The 26,838-nt window shown below is 40.9% G+C and overlaps 1 protein-coding gene across 1 annotated transcript; it reads left to right on the top strand.

The window, feature by feature from the left end:
• Positions 1–275: 275 nt before the first annotated feature.
• On the top strand, positions 276–26,838 carry xirp2b (xin actin binding repeat containing 2b). The gene is given in 10 exon segments (XM_084725198.1): positions 276–425; positions 6,484–6,648; positions 8,251–8,379; positions 10,898–10,987; positions 11,252–11,309; positions 11,417–11,505; positions 13,197–22,509; positions 24,162–24,238; positions 24,240–24,292; positions 25,795–26,838. Coding segments are annotated over 9 exon segments (10,266 nt in total). The 5' UTR covers positions 276–425; positions 6,484–6,597; the 3' UTR covers positions 26,201–26,838.

Below are 26,838 nucleotides of genomic sequence, written 5' to 3'. Positions count from 1 at the left end.
TGTGCATACTTTGGCATATCATGACAGGCGGTAACAGCTGCTGGAGTATGCAGCGCTCTCTGATGGGAGCCGTGATGATGAAACTAGGGTGACCTGATTTATTAGTACACAAGCGTCTGCAGAGGAGTCACAGGAAGTACTTCCATATGGATTTTCAGGGGACTTGACACGGGGAGCACGGAGGCCTCACTCTCTAAAAAAAAACACCCCAGGCCCATCTTTTGCAAGTGGGCGGAGGGTCTAAAATAAAATCAGCTGTCACTGTCTGCTCGTTGGACAGAGGTGAACAAATAGTACTGGAGCTGGTCTCCAACGCTGACTGGGATTTGCTTTTGGCTTGGAAAGACCCTGCAGGACGGGGGTGCAGTGGCCGTCGTGTGGGATTTCTACCTGCTGAGCTCGCATTTTTATATCCACCTTACCTGGTAGGTGAAGAGCAGCTCTGGGAGTGGTGTTTATCTTTGTGTTGAGTGGAATTTTGTAGATATGTGTGAATTATTTGGGCTTTTTTCAATTGTATTTTTAATATAGGGCTGCAACTAATGATTATTTTCATTGTACACTGTTTTTTTGATTAACCTGTTAGTTTTTTGGTCCATAAAATGTCAGACAACAGTGAAAAATGTTGATCATTGTTTCCCGAAGCCCAAGATGATGTCCTCAAATGTCTTGTTTTGTTCACAACCAAAAGAAATTCTGTTAACTGTCATAGAGGCCTAAAAAAAACAGAAAATAATCACATTTGAGAAGCTAAAATCATTTTTGGACCATTAAAAAATGAAACAAAATGATTAATCGCTTATCAAAATAGTTGGCAATTAATCTAGTAGTCAATTAATAACTGATTTATCATTGCAGCGCTATTTTAATGTTAAGAATTTTTCATGCAAACATGCAATACATCATAAAATCTCTTTTGTATGTTTGCATATCTGTAAGGGACTGAATTTCTGATGGAAATTTATCATCAATGTCCTCATGCTTCATGCACTTCCACTCAAAATACAGGATACTGAAGCACAATATAAATCTTACGTTAGACCTGCAGGGAAGAAAATAAACTGTAACTAAAACACTATATTAACTCTGGATTTTTTAGCTTGAGGAGAGATTAGAATTGTTCTCTTAAATAATTCCAAATATGTGGAGTTCTGAGCGGCTGAGCTGTTTTTGCACCAAGGCTAGTCCCTGTAGGTGCTCTGTCGCTCCACTTCCCCGTCGCCAGGCAAGCCGTGAAATGAGGAAGACTGGAGAGGAATCAACAATAAAGGCACAAACACAAGGCTAGAAATGTAGGCTATGGAGAAGCTTTTGCAAAGGAAAGCCTTGACCTACCAGCTTTCCTCCACATTTCACTAAGAAACACGACCCTTCATGGTTAAGTTTAAAATAGGCTTGATTTATTTTTGCAAGTACATGGCGCCGAGATTACTTCACTTTCTTGTTATTTGAGCTCGCAGTCCAGCCTGACGTGTCATGAGATAGCTTCTGACTGTTGACAGATTTTTTTTGGCTACAAATTTTAGTTCTTACCGCAATGATTTATGGTCTGGTGATCAAGGTTATTATAGTTAACTAAAGCTAAACTAAAAACTGAAACTGGGTGTTTTACATCTTAGGTAATAGAAATAAAAATAAAAACTAGACTTTATCTGAAATGATGTTGTGTCTTTAAGAAGCTAACTAAAATAAGAAAATATATAAAGGAAATTTCTTTACAAGGTACAAAGTAGATTTATGTATCATTATAGAAAACATGAAGAAAAGATTCAGTTGTAGTTCCTTTAAATTGTCAAATTGTCAATTGTCAATTGTCAATTGTCAAGATTTTTTTATGTAGCCCAATATCACAAATCACAATTTTCCTCGGGGGAAAACGTGTGCAGCGTGAGACACCTTTCCTTTAGACCCTTGAAAAATTAAGAAAACCTTCCCAAAAACCCTTTTAACAGGCATGAGGAAAAATGCAACTCAGAAAGAAACCATGAAACTTATTTAGCAATTATGTGTACTGTAGATTGGTTGAATAAATAAAAATAAAACCAACTAAGGATTAATGAAGCAGTATCACAGCCTGAGGGAAGATGGTGCTCTGTAGTTTGGTGGTATAACAGCGGACACTTCTGTATCTCTTGCCAGTTGGTAGCAGAGTGATTTTGTAATCCGTTAAAAGGGTTTTTTGAGAGTTTACAGGACAGGGAGCGTCTCACACTGTACAGACTGTAAAGCCCCCTGAGGCAGATACAAATAACATTTGACTAGACGTTTGACTTTGTCACTTGTGTCAAAGTTGTCAGTTGGCAGTGGTGCATGTTTATTCGATGTCTGTATGACTGTTGTATCTGTATTTTAATAACTGTTGTACACTTCTTCAAACATGCCCCTGTCAAATACTCCATATTATAATAAATCATAAATAAATAAATACATAAATAAAACTAATATTTATAATTAAAGCTATATTAAATCTAAACATTTTATACAATAAAAACTAAAATTTGAAAGCCCACATTGAAAAGTAACTGAACCTAACATAAATTTGAGAAAAACATTTAAAAAACAATCTAAGAATAAAAACTAGACTTCACAAAAAAAGGAGTAAACAAACAGAAACAATAGTGTACTTAAAAAACAAACTACAATAAAATAAGGACATAAAAGTAATGTCCTCACAAGGTACAGGATAGATTTATTTCTCATTATACAGCACAGGGTTTTATGGCAAGATTAAGCTGTAGTCCATTTTCTGCTACTCATAAAAAACATTAATGTTATATACAGTAGATTAGGTAAATGAATACAAATAAAACAAAGAATTTTGCACTGAGGAGTGCTGAGGATGAATTAAACAGTCTCACAGTCTGAGGAAAGAAGCTGCTCTGTAGTCTGGTGTTACAACAGAAGGTACTTCTGTATCTCTTGTAGTCTTAATCAAGTTTTTGTCAACAGCAGGAGGAGGTATTGATGCATATGTTTATTGAGTCTGAGATGTCTACAACGTTCCAAACTTGAAGCGACAATTCACCCCAAAATAAAAAGTTATTTCCTCTTGATCTGTAGCACCATTTATCCATCTAGTAGTAGTCTGTAGTAGAATCTACCAGAACTATTTTCTTTTCTAATAGAAAGAAAATAGTCCCTACATTAAACTGTTCACTGTGGGTCCCAAGGGGATTTTAAGAGTTGTGTAATTCGTGTCCCTTATCTGTCTTAATGGACTGATTGGTTTACACATACCCACCATTCCTCCAAGGCTAAAATAGATGAGTGGTAAGCTAGGCTACAAATCAAAAATGGCAGAATAAATATGCTCATGGAAAGCAGCACCAACAGTGCAATGCACCAGTAGCTGTTATAAAAAGTCTTTTTGCACTGATATATTTAGAGCGCAGCATCTAATGGGTCCTAATTTCAGGTTCATGAGCCCACAATTCATCTTATTTTTAAAAGCTTATCACTTTTATCTGTAACTGAAGAAACTGATTAAAAAACTGGTGTGTTTTGATCAGATTTAGTGCTTCATTGACTCTGTACTTTATTGAGTTTTCAATACTTTGGGAAATGATATGTAGTGATTAAATCTGTCCTTTGCGGGCAGGAACAATATTAGAGATGTGAAATAAAACCTCACATCGGCTGTCTGGCAGCTTTTGCTGACATTATTCTTGGTATTACAATGAGCTGCATACACACATGGCTCCAAGTGGTGCTAATTCACTGCGGAGCAGAGCGGAGCCGAGATGAAGATTTTCAATCTGCTGTTAGTCGTCTTCAGAGTAATGGATAGTCTTATGATGCCCTGCTGAACAAACAGCAAAACAGCCTGTATTCATATTTCATTCCTCTCATTTGCATCAGCACATTTATTTTCACAGGAACTGAGGTATGAATACTTTACAAACATAGACAAAGATGGTGCGTCAGCAGCAATTGGCTCAATGTGGAGTCTGGAGGAGCTGATAATCTCATTAACTCTTTCTCTTTTAAGCACAATATCCTGCAAGTCAACAATAATGTTTCTTTGCTTCTGAACTGTAGGTTAATGCAACAAACAAACATAAACTCCACTAAAGTCTAATTATGCTAAGATGAAAGGGAAAAATCTTAATGAGTAATAAAAGCATTTCCTGAGAGATCACCCAAACCCCATGATACATTTATTTGTTGACCGGAAGTATAGCAATGCCCTTATTGATCAAATATGGTGACATAATGGTTTAAAGGCACAGTGTGTAAGATTTACAGGGATTTATTGGCAGAATATGGCAGAAATGAAATATAACATTCACAAGTATGTTTTGATTAGTGTATGGGTCCTCTTCCATGTGATGCACTGCCATGCTTCTACAGTGGCCCTGAATGGACTAACAGTGGCCCTGAATGGACTAACCAAACATGGCTCTACATATGGCCTTTCGCATTTTGTGATGAGTTTTGTGGCCAATGTAGTTTCTCCTTTGCCAGGGGTCTGCAAACTTCACCATCAAAATTTTTGGCCAAAAAAAGAAAAATAAAGTCTTTCTAGAGCTGCAATGATTAATTTCTCTATTTTCCTCTGAGACTTTTCTGTTAAGTATAGCTATGCATTTTTACATGTATGAATGTAAGAATCACTTAAACCATCAACAATAAGTGAAAATTAAAATGTTAAAAGAAAAAAGTTTTTCATTTATATTTAATTTTTTGTGCAAGCCACAAGAAGCCATCGGAGAGGGACAGAGCGCTGTTTGCTGTCCTTCTCGCTTGGAAGGGGAGGGTGAGAAAACATGTTAGCAACCTGCAAGCTAATCACTGGATGGCACTAAATCCAACACACAGGTCCTTAAAACACACAATATGTTTTCATGTAAGTCACGACCTTGTGATGTAAGTGAGCATTTCAAGGAGCCAATCCCGCTGCTAATCCAAGGAGATCACTGAAACAGAGGAGGATTATTTTGGACAAAACCATCAGTTCAAGTCGGATTGGCTCTAAATGTTTCCAAACCAAGTCACATCATGATGAACCAACTGTCAATCTGAACAGGTGAAAGGTCGTATTAATTATATTATATGCTGCAAATCATGTGAGTAACTGAAGGACAGGTTTAAATCCTGTTGCTGCAGACCAGAGATATTCAATTTCAATAGCAAAGGGGCCAAATAGGAAAATCACTGGAGGTTTCTGAGCCAAAAGTGGCTACAAATAACTCTTACAGCACAGTTTTAAAGGACTAGTATGTAGTGGCATATAGCAGTGAGGTTGTAGATTGCAACCAACTGAATACCACTTGCTTCACCCTCCCCTTCTAAATATCTAGGAGAACTTACAGCGGCCACAAAACATGAAAAGGGCACGTAAAGGGCTGAATCTAGAGCCAGTGTTTAGTTTATTTGTTCTAGGCTATTATAGAAACATAGCGGCACCCTTTTAGGTAGGTAAAGGTAACAAAAACAAGTATTTTCAGGTGACTATATACAAATAAAAACATACTTATGAATATTATATAAAATTTGTGCCAATAAATTCCTTTAAATCATACACACTGAGCCTTTAATATCTCTGAGCCCTCAGGAAAACTGCTATGATTTGACTCGTGGTGCCTCTTCACATTGTCTTCTTTCATCACAGCAATGCATTCATTGCACAATAAACCCACCGGTTCATTACTTGTTGCAGCTGAGATATAGATCTGCTTTAGAGCATTTTAAATCTCACACAAGATATTGCTTAGTATCACCTGCACTATGGTAGCACTTAAGGTTGTCAAAGTACAGAGGTTTTTTCAGTACTACATTTTAAATACAGTATCCATTATTATGGTATCAAAAGTTCCAAATCTGTCCAAACAAATAATCTTAGTGCTATTTCAAGGCCTCGGTTTGGTTCAGTCTTTGTTGTCCTGCCTGAAATTTGGCTCGCAGCAAAAGCAGAAAGCGTTAAGTGACCTTTTCTGTACCAGAACTGAATATGCAAGGATTTGTAAAAAAGAAAAAATATGTCCTATTTTGTGTGCCTAGGACTTGTTTTTCTAATACTGCAATATACTACCATTGTATCCAAGTTTAAAATCCTGGTGTCGTGTCAACACACACACATCTAAAGGGTTACCATGGCTTAAAATGTATTTTCTTCATCAAAATATATACAAACTGAACAAAACTCTAAATGTTTTTCATTAGCAGCTTATGCTTTTGTGTGCATTTTGACTGAATAACTTGTATGATTAATACATAAATGCAGAATAACCACCATATGAGCCATGTTATCTGCTACATATTGGAACATATTAAACCAGGCTTATATCGTAAAAGTTCCTTCTCTGTATTCTCATCTCTTATCTTACATTAAAAACAAAACAACCCTACAAACATTAAAGGATCCAACACCCTTAATAGAGCTTTCACTGCATGTGTTTGCACCACTACGTGATGTGTGGATGACACCTTACAACACATGAGAAGCATATTAACAGTTGTGTTGATTCGCAATTTGTGCCGTAGCTGCCGGCAGCGCAGGTTTGAACCAGGGCAGGACTTCCTGAAAGAGATTTGAACCAGAGGAACCGGATTCACTCTGTGGACTCAGAGGTCATCCCACTGACCAACTGCGAGGCCATGTACCAGGCAGCTGTCTCCAAGCAAGCAGACAACGCCATCCCCAGCGGGGTACTTTAAAGCTTGTGCATGGACATGCTATTGTTTCAGCTACAACTTGTACCTGCCAGAGCTGCCTGCACCGAACAAAACAATCGTGTAATTAGGAGCCAACTTTTCTATGGTCAGTTATAATGGTTTGCTTGCTTTCCTGTTGTACTCTGTATAGTTTAGTCTTAAGTGGCTGCACAGCATCCAGGATTGCACAGTAGCAGGTCTCGTCACCATTACTGCTGGTGTTGTCATGCAGTATTAGTGGAGGTGATGGCAGTTTTGCTGCTGGGGGGGGGGGGGGGCGTCAGTAGTCTTGCTCATATGGGACATATATAAATAGAGAGGAAACATGAGACTGTCTGCACGGAGCAGAATATAGAGGAAGGGTGCAGAAAACATATATTGGCAGGGCAATCTAGCTGACAAATTTATCACAATAAAACGTTTCATTTCAGTTGATATCAATAATTATTGATAGTTTTTAATTACCCACTTTTAATAAAGAGGCTGAAGTTTATCACTTAATTTTCAATTTAACAGCCTTCAGCTGAATTTAACCACTTTACTTATCAAGGCACACGGGTATTAGATTTAGTAGACATAAAAAAAAAAACTGCCATGGAGAGCTGGCTGCTCTGGTTTTATTAACAGTTTCCTCATCGTATGCATTTTCTGACTCCATGCTGTTTCTGTTGATTGCATGTTTGCATGTCACTTGTAGCATGCTCCATTATCAAGGCATATGAGAGGCTGTTTATGAGCCAGGGCATATAAGTAATAAGCAATGTACTGCTGTAGACAGGGTCTGCAGCAAAACATATTTTAGCCACTTAAGAAAGGTCCACATAAGTGCACATTATATTTAGAGTATTTTCACCATTTTACTACAGTTATATAAGTCAAGTATCACGCTCTCCAAACCAACCAAACTCCATGGGCAAAATCAGTCACTTAAGCTCGCAAAACACGGGAGCTGATGCTCTACCACTACCTCAGTTTGTTAGTTTGATTGTGTTATTGTGTTTTAAAAGGGTGGCTTGGATTCACCAAAGTCTTACAATAACACAAACAAATTAACAGATCGAGGCACCGGTAGACCAGCAACGTCTGTGCTCTGGAGGCTAAAATTAGGGATTTTATCTATGGAGTTTGGTTAGTTTGGGGAAAGTGATATTTGTCTTATATAATTGTGGTTTCAAGTTAGAAAAGCGGAAATATTCTAAATATTGCACACACGGAACTGACTGTCTTCTTTTAAGGTGGACCTAAAATACATTTTGCTGCTGGCAGTACATTGCGTAGCTTCCATGTTGGTAGTCCTCTCTGCTTCTCTAAACTGGGAGTGGCAGCCATACGCTGATTATCAATACGTGGATACATACCACCATTATTTTATGGCCCAGGCCTACTGAAGAGCTTTCACAATTCCCTGCATATATTTTAAACTATTGCATAAACAAAATATTAATATGAATTTGTGTATGTGTGTGTGTCTGTGAAGAGAGAAAACAAACTGCACATGGCACTAGCTTCCTTGCGAAGAACAGGCTTATTAAGCATCAGTTTGATTTCAGGTCGTGTACAAGTGGAAGCAGCTAATGATATTTCCTGCTTCATTAGGTCATGGAGGAGTCGGAGGTCTGTTCCCTGCCTGGGGGACTTGCCAGTGTGAGGAAACAATTTGAGACCCAGGAAACTGCAACCTCACACAATGTAACCCAGTTCCATTTTCATCACAGAAGTGTGCAGGTACACGTGTAGAACACAGGTTATACTCGAAGCATGAAAGAGATGACGCCGGTAACATTTCGTCTGAGCTGCGCACGTGTCTGTTCATACCAGATTTATACCTGCTGTAGTGTGCATGGTGAGTGACAAAAATGACGTCATATCCTGTTTCAAGTTGAATGCAAAGGCTTCAAAAGCTCTTCCGATGCTTGATCATGCACATCTGAATCCTTGCAACTGGTCAGCCACAGCAGGAACCACGCCGTTCAGTTCAGCATGGAGGAGGACTGGGCGAACAGGATCACATGTCCAAACACCTCTTCATGTAAAGAACATTGTGTAGTGATCGGACACTTCAGCAAAGCTACAAAAGATTTTAAAAGACAATATAGAGTTTGGGTCTAAGAGTTTAACGTGAAGATTAACAGGTTAACATGAATCAATTGTAAAGAAGTCAACTCCTTAACAGTGAACTAGTTAGCCACGTCTTATTGAAACATGTTGGCCAATCAGATGTATTATTATCCCAAGTGTACAGACACTTCTTTAAGCCACAACGGATGTTTTGTAACTTCACAAGGAGGAGACTTTGACAATATCTCCACCTCAGAAACCACTGGCAAAAGTACACAGAGGCTGACACAGCCAACATTAGCCAGGCTGCTAACTTGGAAGCTACAGGTAAGCGCAAACCACCAAAGACCGAAAAATATTCAATAAAAATATATGCAGTTCAGGGTCCCTGGTCTGGAAAAAATTGAGGACCCTGGTATAGAATGTTAAAACTGTGATATAGGTATATTAAATTACCTCTTAAAAGCCATTATTTTGACAAAATATCTACTGATCTTTCATCAGGGTTTCTACAGCTTTTTAGAATAAAAATGATTTTATTTTCACATGCAGCAGATACTAGTGAAAATGGATAGTCCTGACCCACCAACTGTGCAGAAAGAAAAAAACAATTTACATTTTAAAAAAATAGTAGATAATAGAAAATTTCCCTGAATAAATTAAATATATATGTGTGCAAAATATAAAAATAGGTAATCCCTCCTTAACGAAAAAGTCCAGATTGGTCAACCATGCAGCTGACCGCAGTGAGTTGACTGTTATTGGTCTATAGTATGGCCTGGGGTGAGAGACTCCTTCTCAACCTCTCAGTTCTAGTTTTGAGACAGCGGCTACGTCTGATGGATGGTAACCACTGGAACAGACTGTGATCACTGTGTGATAAGTCTTTAATAATCCGGTCTACTTTGGATCAACGCCGCCTGGTGTAGATATCCTCGAGGGAGGGCAGAGTGGTCCCAGTGCAATCTGTGCACCCTGTCTAATGCCTTCTTGTCCTGCGTGGAGCAGTCGCCAAACCAGGCTGTGACACAACGCGAGAGTGCTGACTCAGTCGTAGCAGTGTAGAAAGTTTTATTTTAAATTTTCTGAGCTGCCAAAGATGCTGCCGTGCTCGATCGAGTCAGGTCCTCTGACAGCCAGGCACTTGTAGCTGCTCACAGTCTCCACCTTAGTCCCATGTGTCTGCTGTGTCCTCCACCCTTCCCTGCTGAAGTCCACCAACATGTCCTTTGTTTCGACATTCAGGTCCAGGTTTTTTCTCTTACACTACAATTCAGCATTCAAGGTATCTAAACCAAAAGATTTGCAGACTTTTGAAGCCTTTAACATCACATCTAAATGATTATAGATGCAAACTGAACTTATTTTACCAGCTGTTAATATTAACTCTTTGTATGTTTTGATCATGATTTTTTAAAGGGATATTTCAACCTAAAATCAAAGATGCATATAATTTTTTGACAGAGACACTGGGACAAACATGTGTTTTTGATTTTGGGTCGAACTGTCCCTTTAAAGCTTGCTAATTTTAAGAAATAATAGATCTATAGAAGCCTTACATAGCTGTTAAAGATAATTATAACAACAAATGTCTTTTCAGTTGGAACATTAAAAGATTTTTGATGTACACATGCATGATTGCGTACTTTGTACTACAGGGGAAAAAGTTTAGCTTTCCATCTGCGGAGCTGCATGGAGGAGCTTTGCAAGTTAAAGTACAGACACTAAGGCTGAATATTAAAACTTATTCCATCTTATTGCACCAATACCGGAGAGATGTGAGTGGGTTTTAGGTTACAGACATTACTTGACATTTCTAACAGCTTTCATGAAAGCCTTCAGGGTGATTTCACAACACTTACACTGCAGCTCCATTTGGTTAATAGAAACTTAACAAAGTGATGCAAAAGAATGTCTTGTTTTTTATTTATTTTTTCTTTGGTACAGTGTGAGTCAACAGCTTGACAGATTGTTGCCTCCATCTGTGATTAGTCATTTCAAACCGCAACGAGCAATCTGGTGTGTCGTCTCTGCATGGTATTCAGTTGTGTGCTATTAAGGTTTGGCTGGTGGAGTAAATTAGAGTGAAGTTCACATCTGTGGCCTTGAGAGAGAGTTATCTGTCTGTTAGTGTAGCATGCACATTGTTCACTGTGTTTGGCAATGGCTTTCTTCGTCTTCACAGGAAATGTCAAACTCGGAGGTGACAGTGTCGAGCAGCAGCAGACAGGTCGTCCCAGGCAGCCAACAGCTAAATTTCAACCAAGAAACGATGGTACTGAACATTTTCTCTCACTGTGATCCTGCAGGCAGCAGGATGAGGCTTTGCTAATGAGCTAAACACTTTGATTGTCTTGTTGAGTAAAAACTGTAACTGATTGCAATCAATCAGATTTGTGTAATTAATGTTCGTTTAGTAGCGTCTGACAGTTTAGGCTGAGATTAAAACATTCACAGGAAAGTGACTGCAATTGAATTTCTGCATTTCTCTGCATATAATCATGAGCATCTTTATCCATTTCTCATTTTAAATTCATAGGTGTCATACAGCAGCAATAACTTGGAATCAAGTTATGAAAACCACCAGAATGAAGCAGGTAGGACGTTGTTTAGATATTATTTATTCTGTGCTATATACGCTGTCACTGACTGACAGATCTAAGGCCTGCCTTTATACTCCCTGTTTGTCTGTGCTGATTTTTAGAAGAAGAGTTTCCCAGGTACACCACAAAAGAACTGAGGGCTCACTTTGAAAGAACAATAGAAGAGGCCGCTCCGCACAAACCAATTAAGGTGAGCATTTCTGTTTCACTTGAGTTAGACAAAAGAATTGGAAATAATAATTTATTTAGTCTATTTACATGAAGACTGTATTATGTGTAATTCACATTTATTGAAGTCCTTAAGATTTCAGTCCTGCTTGATTTGATTTGGTTACTGGCGGTAACAGCAAATATGGTTAAATACCACAGCAAAGCATCTTTTCCTACAACAGATGAGCAACTGCTATGTGTGGTTACAGTGCAGTCAAACAAACTCATTATTTATTTTTATTATCTATTTATGTATTATTTTCCTGTAACAAAAAAGTCAGTCAAAACCAACTGGAAACACTATCTGCAGAAAATGCAGAAAATTACCATTGTCTTGTCAGCAAGACATTGTGACTCTCATGGCTATGTCACGATAAAAGCCACCCCACGTTTTGCCAAATAAGCTGCGTTTCCACCCAAAGTACCCACAACATTTAGTCCCAGGAACTACTTCTTTCAACCCAGTTATTGTCTGCGTTTCGACCGCCATCTGAAGAGCTGCGAAGATTAGGCACATACGCCTGTGGATGAATAAAAAAAGAGACAGCTGTTTGAAACGATGACGCACTATAAAGTGACGGTCAGGCATCATTACTTGTGTGAAAGAATTAACAATGCCTTCTGGATTTTGTCTTCAGCATAAATGCTCAGTAAGGTCTGGATTTGTTGTTGGTCCATCTGTTCTATGCTTTCTTCCGTAACTCGGTGTTGATGTGTCAAAGCATGATTACAACATGTGCCAGCACAGCTGCAGATTTCTAAAAATGGTGGCTGAAATAAAACACTGTGAGTACTCAAGCAATCAGAAATGTTCAGCGCTGCCAGACCCACCCCAAAAGTTCCTGGACTTTAAGAAAGTACAACTCCCCAAGGAGGGACTTTCTGGGAGTAAAATAATGTTCTTGTAACTAAAAGGGATGGCACAAACACACAAACATGACACAAACATACATATTTTCCCTCTGGCCTGTAGTGTATTTTATCCATCTAAACTGTTTTGGTGTGAGTTAGAGAGTTTTGGAGATATCTGAATATACATATATGTATATATATTTAAGAGAAGGCAGACATCTCGATGGCAGACATCCCCAAAACTTATCAAGTTACATCACAACAATCTAGATGGATAAATAGTGCTACAGACTAGAGGAAAAATATGTAATTTTGATTTTGACCCTGGTCCAGTCCCTGGGGAATTTTCTGTGGAGGAAACATATCTTTACATACTTTTAATATGAGCTGTAGAAAATGTTCTTCTGATGCAGCTGTGGGAGAATAAACAGCAAACAGTGTGTGGCGGGAATTCAGCTTGACTGACTTGAAACAATAACAGTTCAATAATTAGGTAATAACAGAACATTGAATTGCTACTGCCTTACAAATGCAAGACATAAATAGTATTAACAACAGAGTTGAAAATCTTAAGGATTATAACTTTACCTCATTGTAATTATTTACTGATTTGTTACTGCAGAGAGCATAATAAGAAAGCCAGTTATTCATACAGCACCATAAACCTTGGACTGACTGTTATGTCAGTTTATTCCTGTTTTATGGTCTAATTTTTACACTTTATTAAGAGTTACAACAAGGTGAAATGTAATGAACAGATTACTGTGATTAATGTGATGTATTTATAGTTATTTACCCACATTTCTTTTCCTTAAAAAGATTGAACGTGACATCAATCGCACTAAGTGGTCCTCCAATGTGACACAGAACAACACAGTGACTAGTGAGATGTATGAAGCATCTGCTACTGAGGCAACAGAAGACACATTGGCTGCAGTGATGGATTATGAGGACTTTCCGCCTCCACCGGCTGAGGATTCTGACTATCTGCCACCCCCGCCTCCAGACTTACTACAAATGCCACCAGAGAATCAGAATATTCCAGAATGCCATTACTCACCTGAGCCTCCAGCAGAACCAGCAAACCCCACCAAACACCCGCTCAACAAAGAGGCTTACTTCAAGCAGAGGAGCATGTTAGAGCTGAAGCGTCTTTACAAACACATCCATCCTGAGGTTCGTAAGAATATTGAGAAGGAGTTCTACAGCAATTACAACGAAAATGAGAACAACCAGATAGAAAGCCAAGAGTACATGTATGAGGATGATGATGGCAGCCCTGACGATATCAACGATGAAGAGTACGGGGAATGGGAGGAGACTCTCCCCGGGGAGGTGCAGGCCATGCGCTGGATGTTTGAAAATAAACCGCTGGACACCATTAAAGATGAAGCTCACTCTGATGAGGACGACGATAACCGGAAAATAACCCAGCAGGAAGTCATTCTGGGAAAAGATGTGAAACGCACAGCTTGGATGTTTGAGACCAAGCCGATGGACAAGCTGAATTCACACAACGTCAGCTCGACAGAATATAAAAACAAATTCAACAAATTCGATAAAGGAGACGTCCGTGCTGCAGCGTGGCTGTTTGAAACCCAAACCATGGACACTCTGAATAAAATGCACAAGGAAGAGGACTTAACAAAAGAGATTGTCTTCACAGAGGAGGATGGGAATGCTACCATTTACATGATTGACAATAAGTACATGGAAAGCCTCGGGCACACCGAGACGATTGATGAGAGCCGCCTGTTGAGCCTGAGGTCAGTGTTAGAGGAAATTCACGGCGAGGTGAAAACTGTTACAACCACTTTTGACACTCAGTTTAAATGCATCATCATGGGACAATCGAGCCAAATGCTGGAGATTAAATCTGTGCGTAAAATTGAAACTGAACTGGAGAACTCCATCGCTTCACGTTGGCTTTTTGACACCCAGCCTTTGGAAATGACAGACAGAGAGCCCACATCTTTGAAACTTGTCTGTAGTATTTCCATGGAGGACAGCAATAAGGGAGACTGGGGCAGGTGGTTGTTTGAGATAAAGACTTTAAATTCTCTCAATGAGTGGGAAGGCTCAAAAATAGAGACTCAAGAGATCATCGGAGCTGATGTGCGAAAGCACTGCTTAGTTTTTGAAACCCAGCCAATGGATTCTCTGAAGGATGACTCCAATGCAAGACCCCAGACTATTGAAGAAATTATCGGGGGTAATGTGAGATCTGCGAGACACTTTTTTGAAAGCAGCCCTCGAGCAGAGAGGAAGATTGGCCCCGAGGTCGGAAAACTTCAAAAAGCAACAGTGAATGAAGAAATGAAAGGGGATGTAAGACACCAAAAGTGGCGCTTTGAGAGTCAGCCTCTGGAGCACATAAGAGATGAGAAGAAAGAAGTGACTCGCACTGTGAATGTCGAGGACGACCTCACGCAGGAGGATGGCACAAGCTGCAGGGCAGATGTTCGCAAGAACTGCTGGGTATTTGAGACTCAGCCAATGGACACTTTAAAGGATGATTCAAACAGTCAGCCCATGACAAAAGAGGAAATTATTGCAGGTAATGTGAGATCGGCCAGACATTATTTTGAAACGAATCCAGCTGAGGAGCTGAAAGAGCTTGCAGAGGTGGGCAAACTGAAAAAAGCAGTAGCACTTAATGAGGAGAAGGGTGATGTTCGACATCAGAAATGGCGGTTTGAAAGCCAACCCCTGGAGCAGATCAGAGAGGAGAAGAAAGAAGTCCTCAGAACGATCGACGTGGAAGAAATTGATAAAGTGGACGTGTCGAACTACAAGCAAATCTTCGAGAGCACAGATTTAAACAGGTGGGATGAATCTCAAAAGATTCTCATCGAAGGTGTAACATCTGGTTCTGTGAAATCTAATAAAAACCTGTTCGAGTCCACTCCGATGTACGCCATGCAGGACAGCTCAGGCCACTTCCATGAGGTGAAAACAGTGCGCCGTGAAGAGATTGTGAAAGGAGACGTAACAACATGCAAGTGGATGTTCGAAACACGACCAATCGACCAATTTGATCAAAGCATCGATAAATACCAAATTATAAAGGGCATATCCAAACAGGAAATAGAGTCCGGTGATGTTAAAACTGCAAAGTGGTTGTTTGAAACGCAGCCTCTTGATGGTATTAAGTACTTCAGCAACATTGAAGATGAAGAAGTGGTGGAGATGAGTAAAAATGAGGAAATCATGAAGGGTGACGTGAAAACCTGCAAATGGCTCTTTGAGACAAAGCCAATGGACATCCTGTATGAAAAATCAGATTTAAAGGGAGAATCTGAAGAAATGCAAAAGGGAGACGTCAAAACCTGCACGTGGCTTTTTGAAACTCAAGCACTGGATACGATCCACGATGAGACGGAGACCATTCTGAAAACATGCACTGTGGATCAAGAGGACATTAGAGGAAAAGATGTAAGAATGGCCTGTTTTCTGTTTGAGACGGAGAAACTGGAGAACCTCACTGGAGAGGAGACGGGCTCCTTTAAGCGTGTCACTGAGATAGACATTGCGTCTGGAGACGTGTCAGGGATGAAGTACATTTTTGAAAACCAAACAAGTGATATTATGACTTCAACGTCTGAGGAAGTAATGCAAAAGCTGAGGAGAGTTCAGACTGAGGACATACAAAAAGGAAATGTGGTGAACTGCAAATGGCTTTTCGAAAATCAGTCCATAGACACAATACGCGACAGTCAAGAGGAATATCTGAGCAAATGCACAGTACATGATGTGCAGGGAGGAGATGTTAATAAGGGCCGCTTCATTTTTGAGACCCTCTCCTTAGATAAAATTCAGGAGGCATCCTCTGAGACGGACACCGAGCAAATGAAAATGCAAAAGATTGTCCGGGATGAGGATGAGAAGGGCGATGTGAGAAATTACACCATGATGTTTGAAAATCAGCCCCTTTATGCCATCCAGGACAAAGAGGGCCTTTACCATGAGGTCACCACCGTCACAAGTGAAGAAGTAACGCGGGGAGATGTCGTTGGAACCCGCTGGTTGTTCGAAACCAAGCCCCTTGATGCTATAAAGGACACAGATGAGATTTATATAATTCAATCTGTCACACAACAGGATGTGCAAAAAGGAGATGTCACCTCTGCCAAGTGGAAATTTGAAACACAACCTCTCGACAGGATCGCTGAGGAATCGAAAGCTTTAATAAAAACTGTGGATGATATTCAAGGAGGCAACGTGAGGATGAACAAAGATCGTTTTGAGTCTGACGCTCTGTCACAGGAATCGGTTAGAACAGTTAATGTGAGTGAAATACAAAAAGGCGACGTCAGGACTGCAAAATGGAGATTTGAAACCCAGTCCATTGATAAAATCAGAAGCATGAGCTCAGAGAATCTGATTGAAACCGTTAAAAAGGAGGATGTTGTAAAGGGGGATGTTAAACAGTCTGTCTGGCTCTTTGAGAAAAATCCTCTCGACCACATTAAAGAGATAGATGAGGACGGAGATCATCCGACTGTCACAGAGGAGGAGATTTCCAAAGCGGATGTAAAAACAACAACGTGGCTCTTTGAGACGACACCATTTGACAGCTTTAATGAGAAGAAAATGGAAAGGACTGAAATCCTGGGCAAGAGCATCCAGGGAACTCTTGAGGAACTTTATAGTCAGAAAATGGTGACGTCTACGGGAGTGCTTATTGAAGCGGATGAAATAGGCGACGTTAGGATGGCAAAATACCAGCTGATGAATAAGCAGGCGCCGGAGATTCAACGAGAGGAAGTCATCAGGGGAGATCTGCAGACAATTATGATGAACTTACTGAACAGACAGGAAAGTCACGAGCGACAAGTTGTCATAGACTCAGAAGAGAAGGGTAATATCAGTTCAACAGTGCAGCAACTCTTCAATCAAGAGAGTGGCAGCAGTATTGAGAAGGAGGAAATACTGCGAGGTAACATTCAGGAAGCTATAACCAACCTTTTCGGTGAGGATGGGTCAGCAAAACATGGAATACTCATCCAGGGGGACGAGAAAGGAGACGTACAGATGACAATATATTCCCTTCTCAACAAACATGACAGTGTTAATGTTGAAAAAGAGGACATCATAAGAGGGGATATAAAGAGCGCTCTTCAAAGGCTGTCCACCTCAGACAAGTCAGATCAGGCAGTGAAGATAAAGGTAGACGCCACTGAAAAAGGAAATGTCCAGTTTTACTCCACATGCATCGAATCTGGCTCTCTCGATTATCTTAAACAGCTCCAATTAGATCCTGATGAGCCTCAACAGGACACAGCAGAAAAAGAAAAGATTGTTGGAGGCGACATCAAAGGCACAAAACTCATCCTTGGTCAAAATCAAATGCTAATTGAGCGCACAGTGGAGGATGTTATACCCGGTGATGTCCACAACACAGTGAAGGTTTTCATGTCAGAGCCAACAGCCTCATTGGACAAACTCCAAAAGGAGGAGATAGTCAAAGGTGATTTAAGAGCTGCTTTGAATTCGCTGTCTGAATCAGCGAATCAGACAGTGGTTGTGGAGAAAGAGGAGGTGGTGAAGGGCAACATCCCCAAAGCCCTGCGCTGCCTGGAGAGGGCTCAAAAGCGGTACAAGGAGGTGGAGAAGCCAGATATCATACCAGGAAATATCAAAGGGGCCCTGAGATCTCTTGAGAAATCTGCAACATCCAGAGCTGAAGCTGCTGTCGAGGATTTAGTTCCCGGAGACGTGAAGGCCACGCTAAAATCTCTGGAGCTGGCAAAGCAGGCGGTGAAGGAGGTTGAAAAGGAGGAAATTGTGAAGGGTGATATTCGCATAGCAATGCAAAGTCTGCAAGATGCCTCCAGTGAGAGAAGACACTGTCAGCAGGGAGTAGACGTCCAGGGAGACGTCAGAGGAACGATTCAGCTCCTAATGGAGCCGCCATCTTCACCGAGGATGCAGAGGAGCCCGAGCCTGGAGGGCGAGGTGAAGGGTGATGTGAAGATGTCAATCAAGTCCTTATATGAGTCACAGGAGCAAACTCAGCTGGAGAAAGAGGAGGTGATAAAGGGCGACGTTAAAGGCACCATTAAATCTTTGTTGCAGACGGCACAGCGTGAAAGTCCCAAAGTCAAACTTGGAGCTTACAGAAGAGTTCGAGTCAAGCAGAGCCCTCCAGTCAAAAACCTAACTGCTGATTCACAGAGGAACGTGCAAAAGTTAAAAACAGCTAAATTAGTTGAAGCATCAAAAGAAAATCTCTCTCATGAAACTAACATAGTTACAACAAAGTCAAGTTCTGTGGAGCAGTCTTCTCAAAAATCAACAACTGTGGTGGAGCATAAAACTATTACTCAAAACCACGGCATCAAAACAGTGAAAACAGAGTTTCGTAATCTGAAGGCGAATCCAAAGGGAATGATAAAAGTAAATAAAACCAAAGTAGAAACTGATGTTTACATCGTAAAACCACAAGCGCCAGAGCCTGATCTGCCTCTTCCACCTCCACCTCCGCCAGAAGTAGACCCTGACCTTCCTCCTCCTCCCCCTCCTCCCCCTGTTGATTCTGACATTGATCACTTTCCTCCTCCTCCTCCTCCTCCACCTCTCACCAGCGAGCCGGACTTCCTCCCACCGCCTCCGTCTCAACAGGAACTGGAGAGCATGCCAGCGCAGCCAATTCACCCTGCACCGTCGAAAGCTAAAAAGATGATGGTGAAAAAAGTGAAAGGTCCCGCTGTACATCCGGTCCCTAAGCTGGAGCCCAAAGTGGAGTTCAGTAAGACCCAACACGTGGAGGTTACATCAGAGAAAGTGGTGGAAATGAGCCAAAACCAATCGAAAACAACAACACACACATCAAAAACTGTTTCCTGTGAGATCCCTCCACCACCTGAGTCACCACAACCGTTAAAGAGAGTTTACATGTCTCCGGTGAGATTCACCCCTCCACCCTCTCCAACGCCTTTGACAAGAGGCCCAATGAGTAAATTTAACACTCCATTAATAAAAGCGGAAGAAAAGTATCGGAAGCTGAAGGAGGAAAACACACCCCCGGCCACTCCAACGCCCACTTACATACATGACTCAGTTACCACTGCTCTTGAAATGCTTTCCACCAACGATACAGAGCAGTCAGATAACAAAGTCAGCACCGGTCATGAGAAAATCCTCGCAGATTCAACAGTTATATCTTCTGCTAAACAGCAAATTGTCTCTAATGAGGTTTCTAAGGTCGTCTCTGTTCAGAAGACCTCATCTGTGTCAGCTGTTCGACAGCAGGTGCACACAACGACGCAGAAAACAGTTTCTGTTTCTTCAACGCAGTCAGCTCAGTCAGCCGTGGTGGATAAAGTCCAGGCCTCAGTCACTGATGTTGTAAAAACAGAAAACATGAAGAAAGATTCCAAAAATCTGAAAACAAAGGCCTCCAACAAATCTGAAGATAAAAAGGAAGACGAAATGCCTTCTGATAAAATCCCTGTTAAAATAATAAAACCAGAACCTGCTGTCAATACTGAGGAGAACATAAAATCAACCAAAACACAATCAGAGAACAAGAAGTCAAAAGATGATACAGCACCAGAATTAAATACCAAAGACAAAAATGCAAAGGAGTCCAAATCACCACCGCGTGGTAACAAAAAGAAAGCCGATCATTCTCCAACCAAGAGCCAAGACAAAGTTTCTGAGCAGCCAACTCAAACAGAAAAGGCAGCTGCCAATACAAATGGAAAAAACGGCAAAACGAACCAAAAGGTGAAAAAGAACAATAAGCAGGAGAAGCAAGTAGAGACAAAGATGTCCAGTGAGAGTGAGAAACAGAGTGTTTCACAGGATTTCAAGGTGGAAGCAGCTGAGGTGAAAGTGATCAGTGAAACTAAAGAAGTAAAGACGGAGTTAAAGCAGGGGATTAAGAGTGTTACTCCCTCCCCTGCTGTGCCTGCTGTTACTGTTAGCATAACTGACAGTCAACCAGAAACTCCAGCAGCTCCAGCAAAGAAGAAAAAGAGGTCCAAAAAGTCTAAAGCAAGTGCACAGGCAGGCCAAGGTAAAGATGTTTCAGCAGTATCAAAGACAGACGTTATAGAAACCAAGATGACTGAAAAATCGCCCCAACCTCCGGAAACAATTACCCAGATTCACAAAAGTGTAAAAGAGGAGCACGTTGAAGTCAAGAGAGAAGCCGTTACCGTGGAAAGCAAAGACAATCAGCAACAAAAATCAGTTGAAAAGCAAGTGAAGGGATCTCAAAAGAAGAAAGGAGTGACAGCTGTTCAGCCGAGCGCAGAGGGACCACCAGAAGACAGCAGGGATGCTTCAGTTAGAGTGACAAGCAAGTCAGAACACAGTGAACTAATAAAGTCCACAACAGGAAGAACAGAGGGATCTGAGAGGCACGAGGCCCAAGTGTTAATCTCTCACATCACAGAGACAGAAAGAGTTTCAGAGAGGACTGAAAAGACTCTTTCCAGCACAGTTTCAGATTGGCTCATGAGTGAAGAGAGAACATGTGAGCTGGAGGGGGGATATGTGGTGGACAGTGATGCTAATGAGACGATGGAGAAGCATGAATGTGAGCCAGTTTGCGAGAAATCAACACCCAGAATATCCAAGATCAGCATTGGTTCTGCTAAAGTTGAGAACCAAACAAAGAAAAAGACCTCGCATGACAGAAGGATAGAGGAACTGAGCAAGTCTGTCGACCTTCGGGCTCCCTCGCCGTCACTCAGGATGCGTTCGCCATCCCCGACGTTTATCACCATCGAATCCACAAGGAGAACCGACTCACCCCAGAGAGTCACTCCGTCGCCTACTCTGCTGCACAGGCCGCCCACGCCTCCCACGCCGCCGCCACGCAGGTGTGACACTCCGACTTCACGCCTCACAAGAATCACACCCTCTCCGACTTTTGACAGAGCAGAAAACCTGGCTCGACTCAAAGACACGACGGCCAAGCTCTCTCGTGGCGTCACCCCGCCGCCGTTGCTTCCCCAACAGATATCAGAAAAGAAATCTGAGATTGTGGAATCGCCTGCATCATTCCATCGGCAAATCAAAATCGAGACCTCAGGGACATCGATTTCAACAGAAAAGCAACAGAAGAGTTTATCTGGGGATGCTGATGTAAATTCTGCACATGCAGAAGGAGATCAAGCCAATATTTCAGAGGGTATGAATGCAAATGAAATACAAAGTAAGCCTGAGACCCACACGCCTTTGTGTCAAAATGACCCAGATCTGGTTGAGGCTGCAGATATTTCAGAGCCATCAGCTGCATCTGTGAAGGAAAAGAGGGAGTTTTTTGAAGAGGCTCAAAAAGCTGAAATAAATAAGACCTACATGCGAAAGGAGCCCATTGAGATCCCCGAACGACTGGGCCCAGACACCGAGGAGTGTGAGGAGGAAAATAAGAACAAAGAGAAGGATGAGCTTCCCAGGGCAGACCTGTCTAGCCTTGTAAACAAATTTGAATCACCGGAAGAGAAATTATATTTCAGAAAAGAGCTTATCCCACTCACGGAGTGGCTTCACAATGATGCTGAGGGCCCCGATTTTGACAAAGAGAAAGCAGACGTCCTGGAAGAGGAGATGCCAACTTTTGACATTCAGGCTATTAAAAATGTTTTTGAACTGGGTGAGCAAAGTTTCTCATTCAGAGAAGAGAAAAAGGATCAGGAGGAGCTTGTGTCAGGCCTGAGTGAAACAACAGCAGACACTTCAAAGCGAGAAAGTCCTCAAGAGACAAAGGGAGGCTCACGGAAGAGCACCCCCCTCCCTCCGCAGAAACAGGAGGTAGAAACTGTGCCAGCAGAGCCGGCAGCCTTCTCTGAAACCAAATCAATCACAGAACATTTCTCAAATGTTGATGAATTTGGCAACAAGGTCACTGGAACAAGGACAGCTGTCACTCAGCACTCACACACCGAGAGCTCGTCAACCCAAGCGGTTCCCTTTTCCTACGCTGATGCAGTTAAAAGAAAAGCCGCAGCAGTGAGGCGAGCAGAAACCTACGATGCAGATACAACGGAGAATCTGCTGAGAAATTTCCACAAAACGTGGTCAGAGAGTGAGACGGTTTTCAAGAGCCTTGGCTACACGGTGTCTGAGGAAACAACGTCACAAGTTGTGTCAAATCAGACGACGATTGTCTCATCTGGTAAAAGACCTGAACAGCATGAAGCAACACAAACTAACAGCATGGACTGTGGGTGGACGCAGCATTTTAAATTACTGCATTGGGTGAACTGTGAATTGCAGCTCAGTGAAGATTTACTTGCTGTAGGCACAGAGGTGCTTTGGGCTAAATGCAAATGTTAGCGCGCTAACATGCTAACAATAGACAGGTAATGTCCCTACCTTGTCTTTTAAATTGATAAGCATTATATATGTAAATCATGGCACAGTTCAAAAGGGATCAGAAAATTATTTGTCTCTTGTTTCTCTTGTTTTCCATGGTGTAGTTCATCTTTCTATGGCATCTTTCTTTTAGTTTACTGTGTTAGCATGCTAACAGTTACTAATTAGTTCTAAAAACACAGAACAGCTGAGGCTGATGGGATTGTCTCAAGTTTTGCAGGTTTTTGGTCGCAAACCAATGTGTTGGACAAACAAAATTTCAACCTGAGAAATGCACCAGGCGAGACAGAAAATTATTAGGGCCATGGTATTTCAATATTATTTTCAACATTTCAATTTATTTTTTCTCATAATGCAAAATAAATGGAAAAAAAATCTTCCTCCTCTTATCTATTTTCCTTGAAAACTTAACTGAACTCTAATGCAAAATAATCATAAAAGAAACCTAAAACCCTTTCTCCTCTCTGGGCTTTTTACCCCTCAATGTGACCCTAACACTCAGTCATGAGAGGAAGTGAGAAGGGTCCACAAATGAGGTTGTAATTCATCTAGAGTGCACGAGTGTCTGTGTCAAACTGGCATGACTAATAAGAAATAAAATTATGTTTTTAACAATCTCTGTTCTCTGATGACAGTTTTAATAAAACGGTTTTGCACATTTGAGTTTGAAAGTTCATTCAGATAATGTTGGGAACAGACAAATTAATCTTATCTCTAGATTATTTCACTAGAGTTCACAGCCTTTTCTCAAGCTTTCAAGCCCATTTAATGGTCCTCAGCAGTCTGTGGAGTTTGCTGAGATGTCATGGAGTTGTTTGGTTTGATGGTTACATCTTTCCTCCCTTTTATGACCACCAGACATCATCTGATGACCATGACATGCAGTTGAAAGGGGACCTTGAATGAAATAAATTTGTTGAACTTTTTGTACACTGCTTGTCATCAGGATGATGTCATTCTAAACTATAATTGGTCTAATTGGCCTAATTGGTCATAATAAGCACTGCAGCTGTACTATATTTTCAAGTGGCTGTCCATTAGCTGTCCAGAATAAAGCCAGCATGTAATGCACCTTTCCAGCAGGAAAATTACAGCACACGCTGGCTGAGGGCTTTCACTGAACCAGATGACATCTTATTTGTAGTGCTCACAAACAATGCCAGGGTGCAGCTGAGAGATGCATGGATATCTGTGCATGCATGAGTGAATAAAATAAATCCCTGGGGAAATACACTAAATCATTTGCTCTCATGGCCATTGTTAATGTTTTACTGAAACAAATGAATGAGCATGTAATGTACATTTTTGTGTGTTGTACTAACAAGATTAACCTGAATAAAAAATGAAATAAAAGCTGTTGTTGTTCTATTGTGAGGCAGCCCAATCAATGCATGGGGGAAAAACAGGTGGAAAAGTCTAATAATTTGTTTTTTTTTAATCTCTTTTAAAAAGGCTCGAGTTCCGAAGTCGGAGCTCTGCACGGTGTGTCGGAGGAGAGCTTATCCGATGGATGCCCTGATAGTGGACAAAAAGAAGTACCATAAATCCTGCTTCTGCTGTGAGCACTGCAGAAATAAATTAAGGTAAATTTGGCTTTTATTCAAATAAATGGTCACCATGGACACCGCATGCTGGTGTTTTAAAGGTCCAGTGTGTAACTTTTCTGCGGATTTACTGGCACAATGTGAGAGAAATGGAATATAATATTCATAAGTATGATTTCATTTGCGTATAATCACCTGAAAATAAGAAGTGCTGTGCTTTTGATACCTTAGAATGGGCTGCTAATACCTACAGAGGGTGCGGGTCCTCTTCACACGGAGCCTGCCATGTTGAACCGACATGTTTGTACAGTAAAATAGAACCGACCAACCAAATACTGGCTCTAGATTTGACCTTTCATGGTTTTTCATGGAGTTTTGTGGCCTTGTAGTTTCTCCTACGCTTGGAAGGGGAGGATGAGGCAAATTATGCCGGCCTTTCACACCACCAACGTGCAACGACTTTTGAAGTGATCTCACTGTCACAAACAAAATGATCAATACTGGAATAAGGTCATGAGAGTCTTGCTGGAGTCGAGTCACGCTCCCGGCGTCGGTTGTCCTAAAACTCAGCCCGAGCTGTCTTTAGTCAGTCTTTTTCTTGATGTGCTGCTAAAATTAAACATTTTAACTCAAGTCTTGGCTCATGCAAATAATTAAGTTCAGTAACATCTCCGTTGTCGTGTGTAGCCAGTCAGTGAGGCGTATGTGACAGGACAATGCTGCTCGCTGCAGGAGAGAGAGTCCAGTTGTAGAGAAATTTTATGTAACTTTCTTTGTATATGAACTTATTAAAGTGTGAGTGAGTTTCTCTCAGTATTCCTCTCTGGATCTTACAGCTTGTAAAGATCTAAATAGTTAATTCAAGCTTCTCTTTCAAACTTCTCTTTTTCCTGGATCATGGTCGTGGATCATGGCTGTTCTGTATGAGGTCATATGAGTGACATATGAAAAAGAATACATTTGTAAAAGAATGAGTATTGCATTTAGTTAATTAGTTAGTTAGTTAGTTTTAAAGCATTTTGTTGACAAACAGCAACAAAACAAACCAGAAATGGATAATGCAAGGGGATCAGAAGGGAAGAAAATCATTAATCAGTTCATATTGTAAAAACATTACAAAGGGAATATAAATTGAGTGTTTTGATGGTTTTGTTGTGTTTACAGTTTATGATCAAATGTTTGACTTCACTTTCAAAAAAAAAAAAAAAAAAGATGGTTATAAAAAGCCAAACAACACATATGATAGGAAAGAGAAAAATCAGAATAAACAGACTGGGAAACTATGTACAGACATCTTGCCAAAAAATACAAGAGTGGAGACAAGATCCCCCAACTCTGTGACTTTTGACAAATTGTCTTTAGAGAGTGTCAGACTGAAGTCTTTTCAAAATCTTCTAGTGTACAGTAGGAATTAGTTGCAGGCTCGCTGCTAGATGACACTAAAATGTTACGCACTGGTCCTTTAATGAGTGCATAACTGTTCATAAAATAGATCTAACTATTTTATCATTTTGATTTGGTGCACCTCTTTTCTCTTGCAGCCTAGGAAATTACGTCTCTCTCCATGGACATTTCTACTGTCTCCACCATTACAAGCAACTCCTCAAGTCCAAAGGGAGCTACGATAATGGACTTGGGCAGAAACATCCCACAGGAAGTGCTGGACCTATCCCCTCCGATGAAAAACTTGAATATAGATATTCCATGAGCAGCATAAGTTCAGTAGAAAAAACACACAACGAAATAACAAAAACGTACGATGAAAGCAAACCCCACTGCAGCAAAATATCTGTCGTTTGGCCCCCGCAGGCCGATCCCCCGAAGAAAGCCTTTAAAATAGAGGAAGACATTCAGCTAACCAAACCGCAGTGGCCCCCTCCAGACAGCTCCCCCAAGTCAGCCACCAAACACCAACACAGAAAGGCTGTTCCCAGAAGCGTCCTTTGAAATAAAGTCACCCATCGACACAGTTTAGTCACATAAAAACAAAGAAGCGGCACAGAAGAATGAATAAGAAACGAGGAGAGAGAACTGTCCTGTCGGTGCAGTTAAGGAAGTGTTTGGTTGAAGGTCATGCAGTTAAGTGATTTAAAAGGGAACGTGACACGTGAGGATATGAAAGGAAACTTGTTGTGTATATACTTGTAAATGGTGTGCAAGTGGAAAAACAGGTCGTAACTCTAATTAATAAGTAAGTAAGTAGGCGCTAGAGAGATTGATGTGGATTAAGTGTGGAAAGTGGATGTAGACGTGAAGCAGCGTGCCTTGAACTGACAGGCTTATCCCATGTGTAATTTTTCTTTTACTGCATTTTGTTTTTGTCATTGCTTAGCGTTCAGCAATCACACTGATGTACCATTTTACATTTGACCCAGTAAGATTAAATTAGATTTTAAAAGAGAAAATTAAAAAGGCAAGTTTTAAATGCTGCAAAAAGTGACCCTTACTAGGTCCCGCCCCCTTTTTCTGTGCTCCGATAACAGCTTTCTCCTTTCCTGTTTCCTGTAAGTAAGTGAAGTGCTCGGCTTGTCTTCGTTGAAAACACATTTTTGAAGATGATTAAAAGATGTTGCTGGTGGACCAGT

This window comes from Lutjanus erythropterus, chromosome 8 (assembly GCF_056507025.1).
Source record: "Lutjanus erythropterus isolate fLutEry1 chromosome 8, fLutEry1.hap2, whole genome shotgun sequence".
NCBI classification, from domain to species: Eukaryota; Metazoa; Chordata; class Actinopteri; order Lutjaniformes; family Lutjanidae; genus Lutjanus; species Lutjanus erythropterus.
The sequence above is the reverse complement of the archived record's forward strand: the minus strand, read 5'-3'. Positions and strand labels throughout refer to the sequence as shown.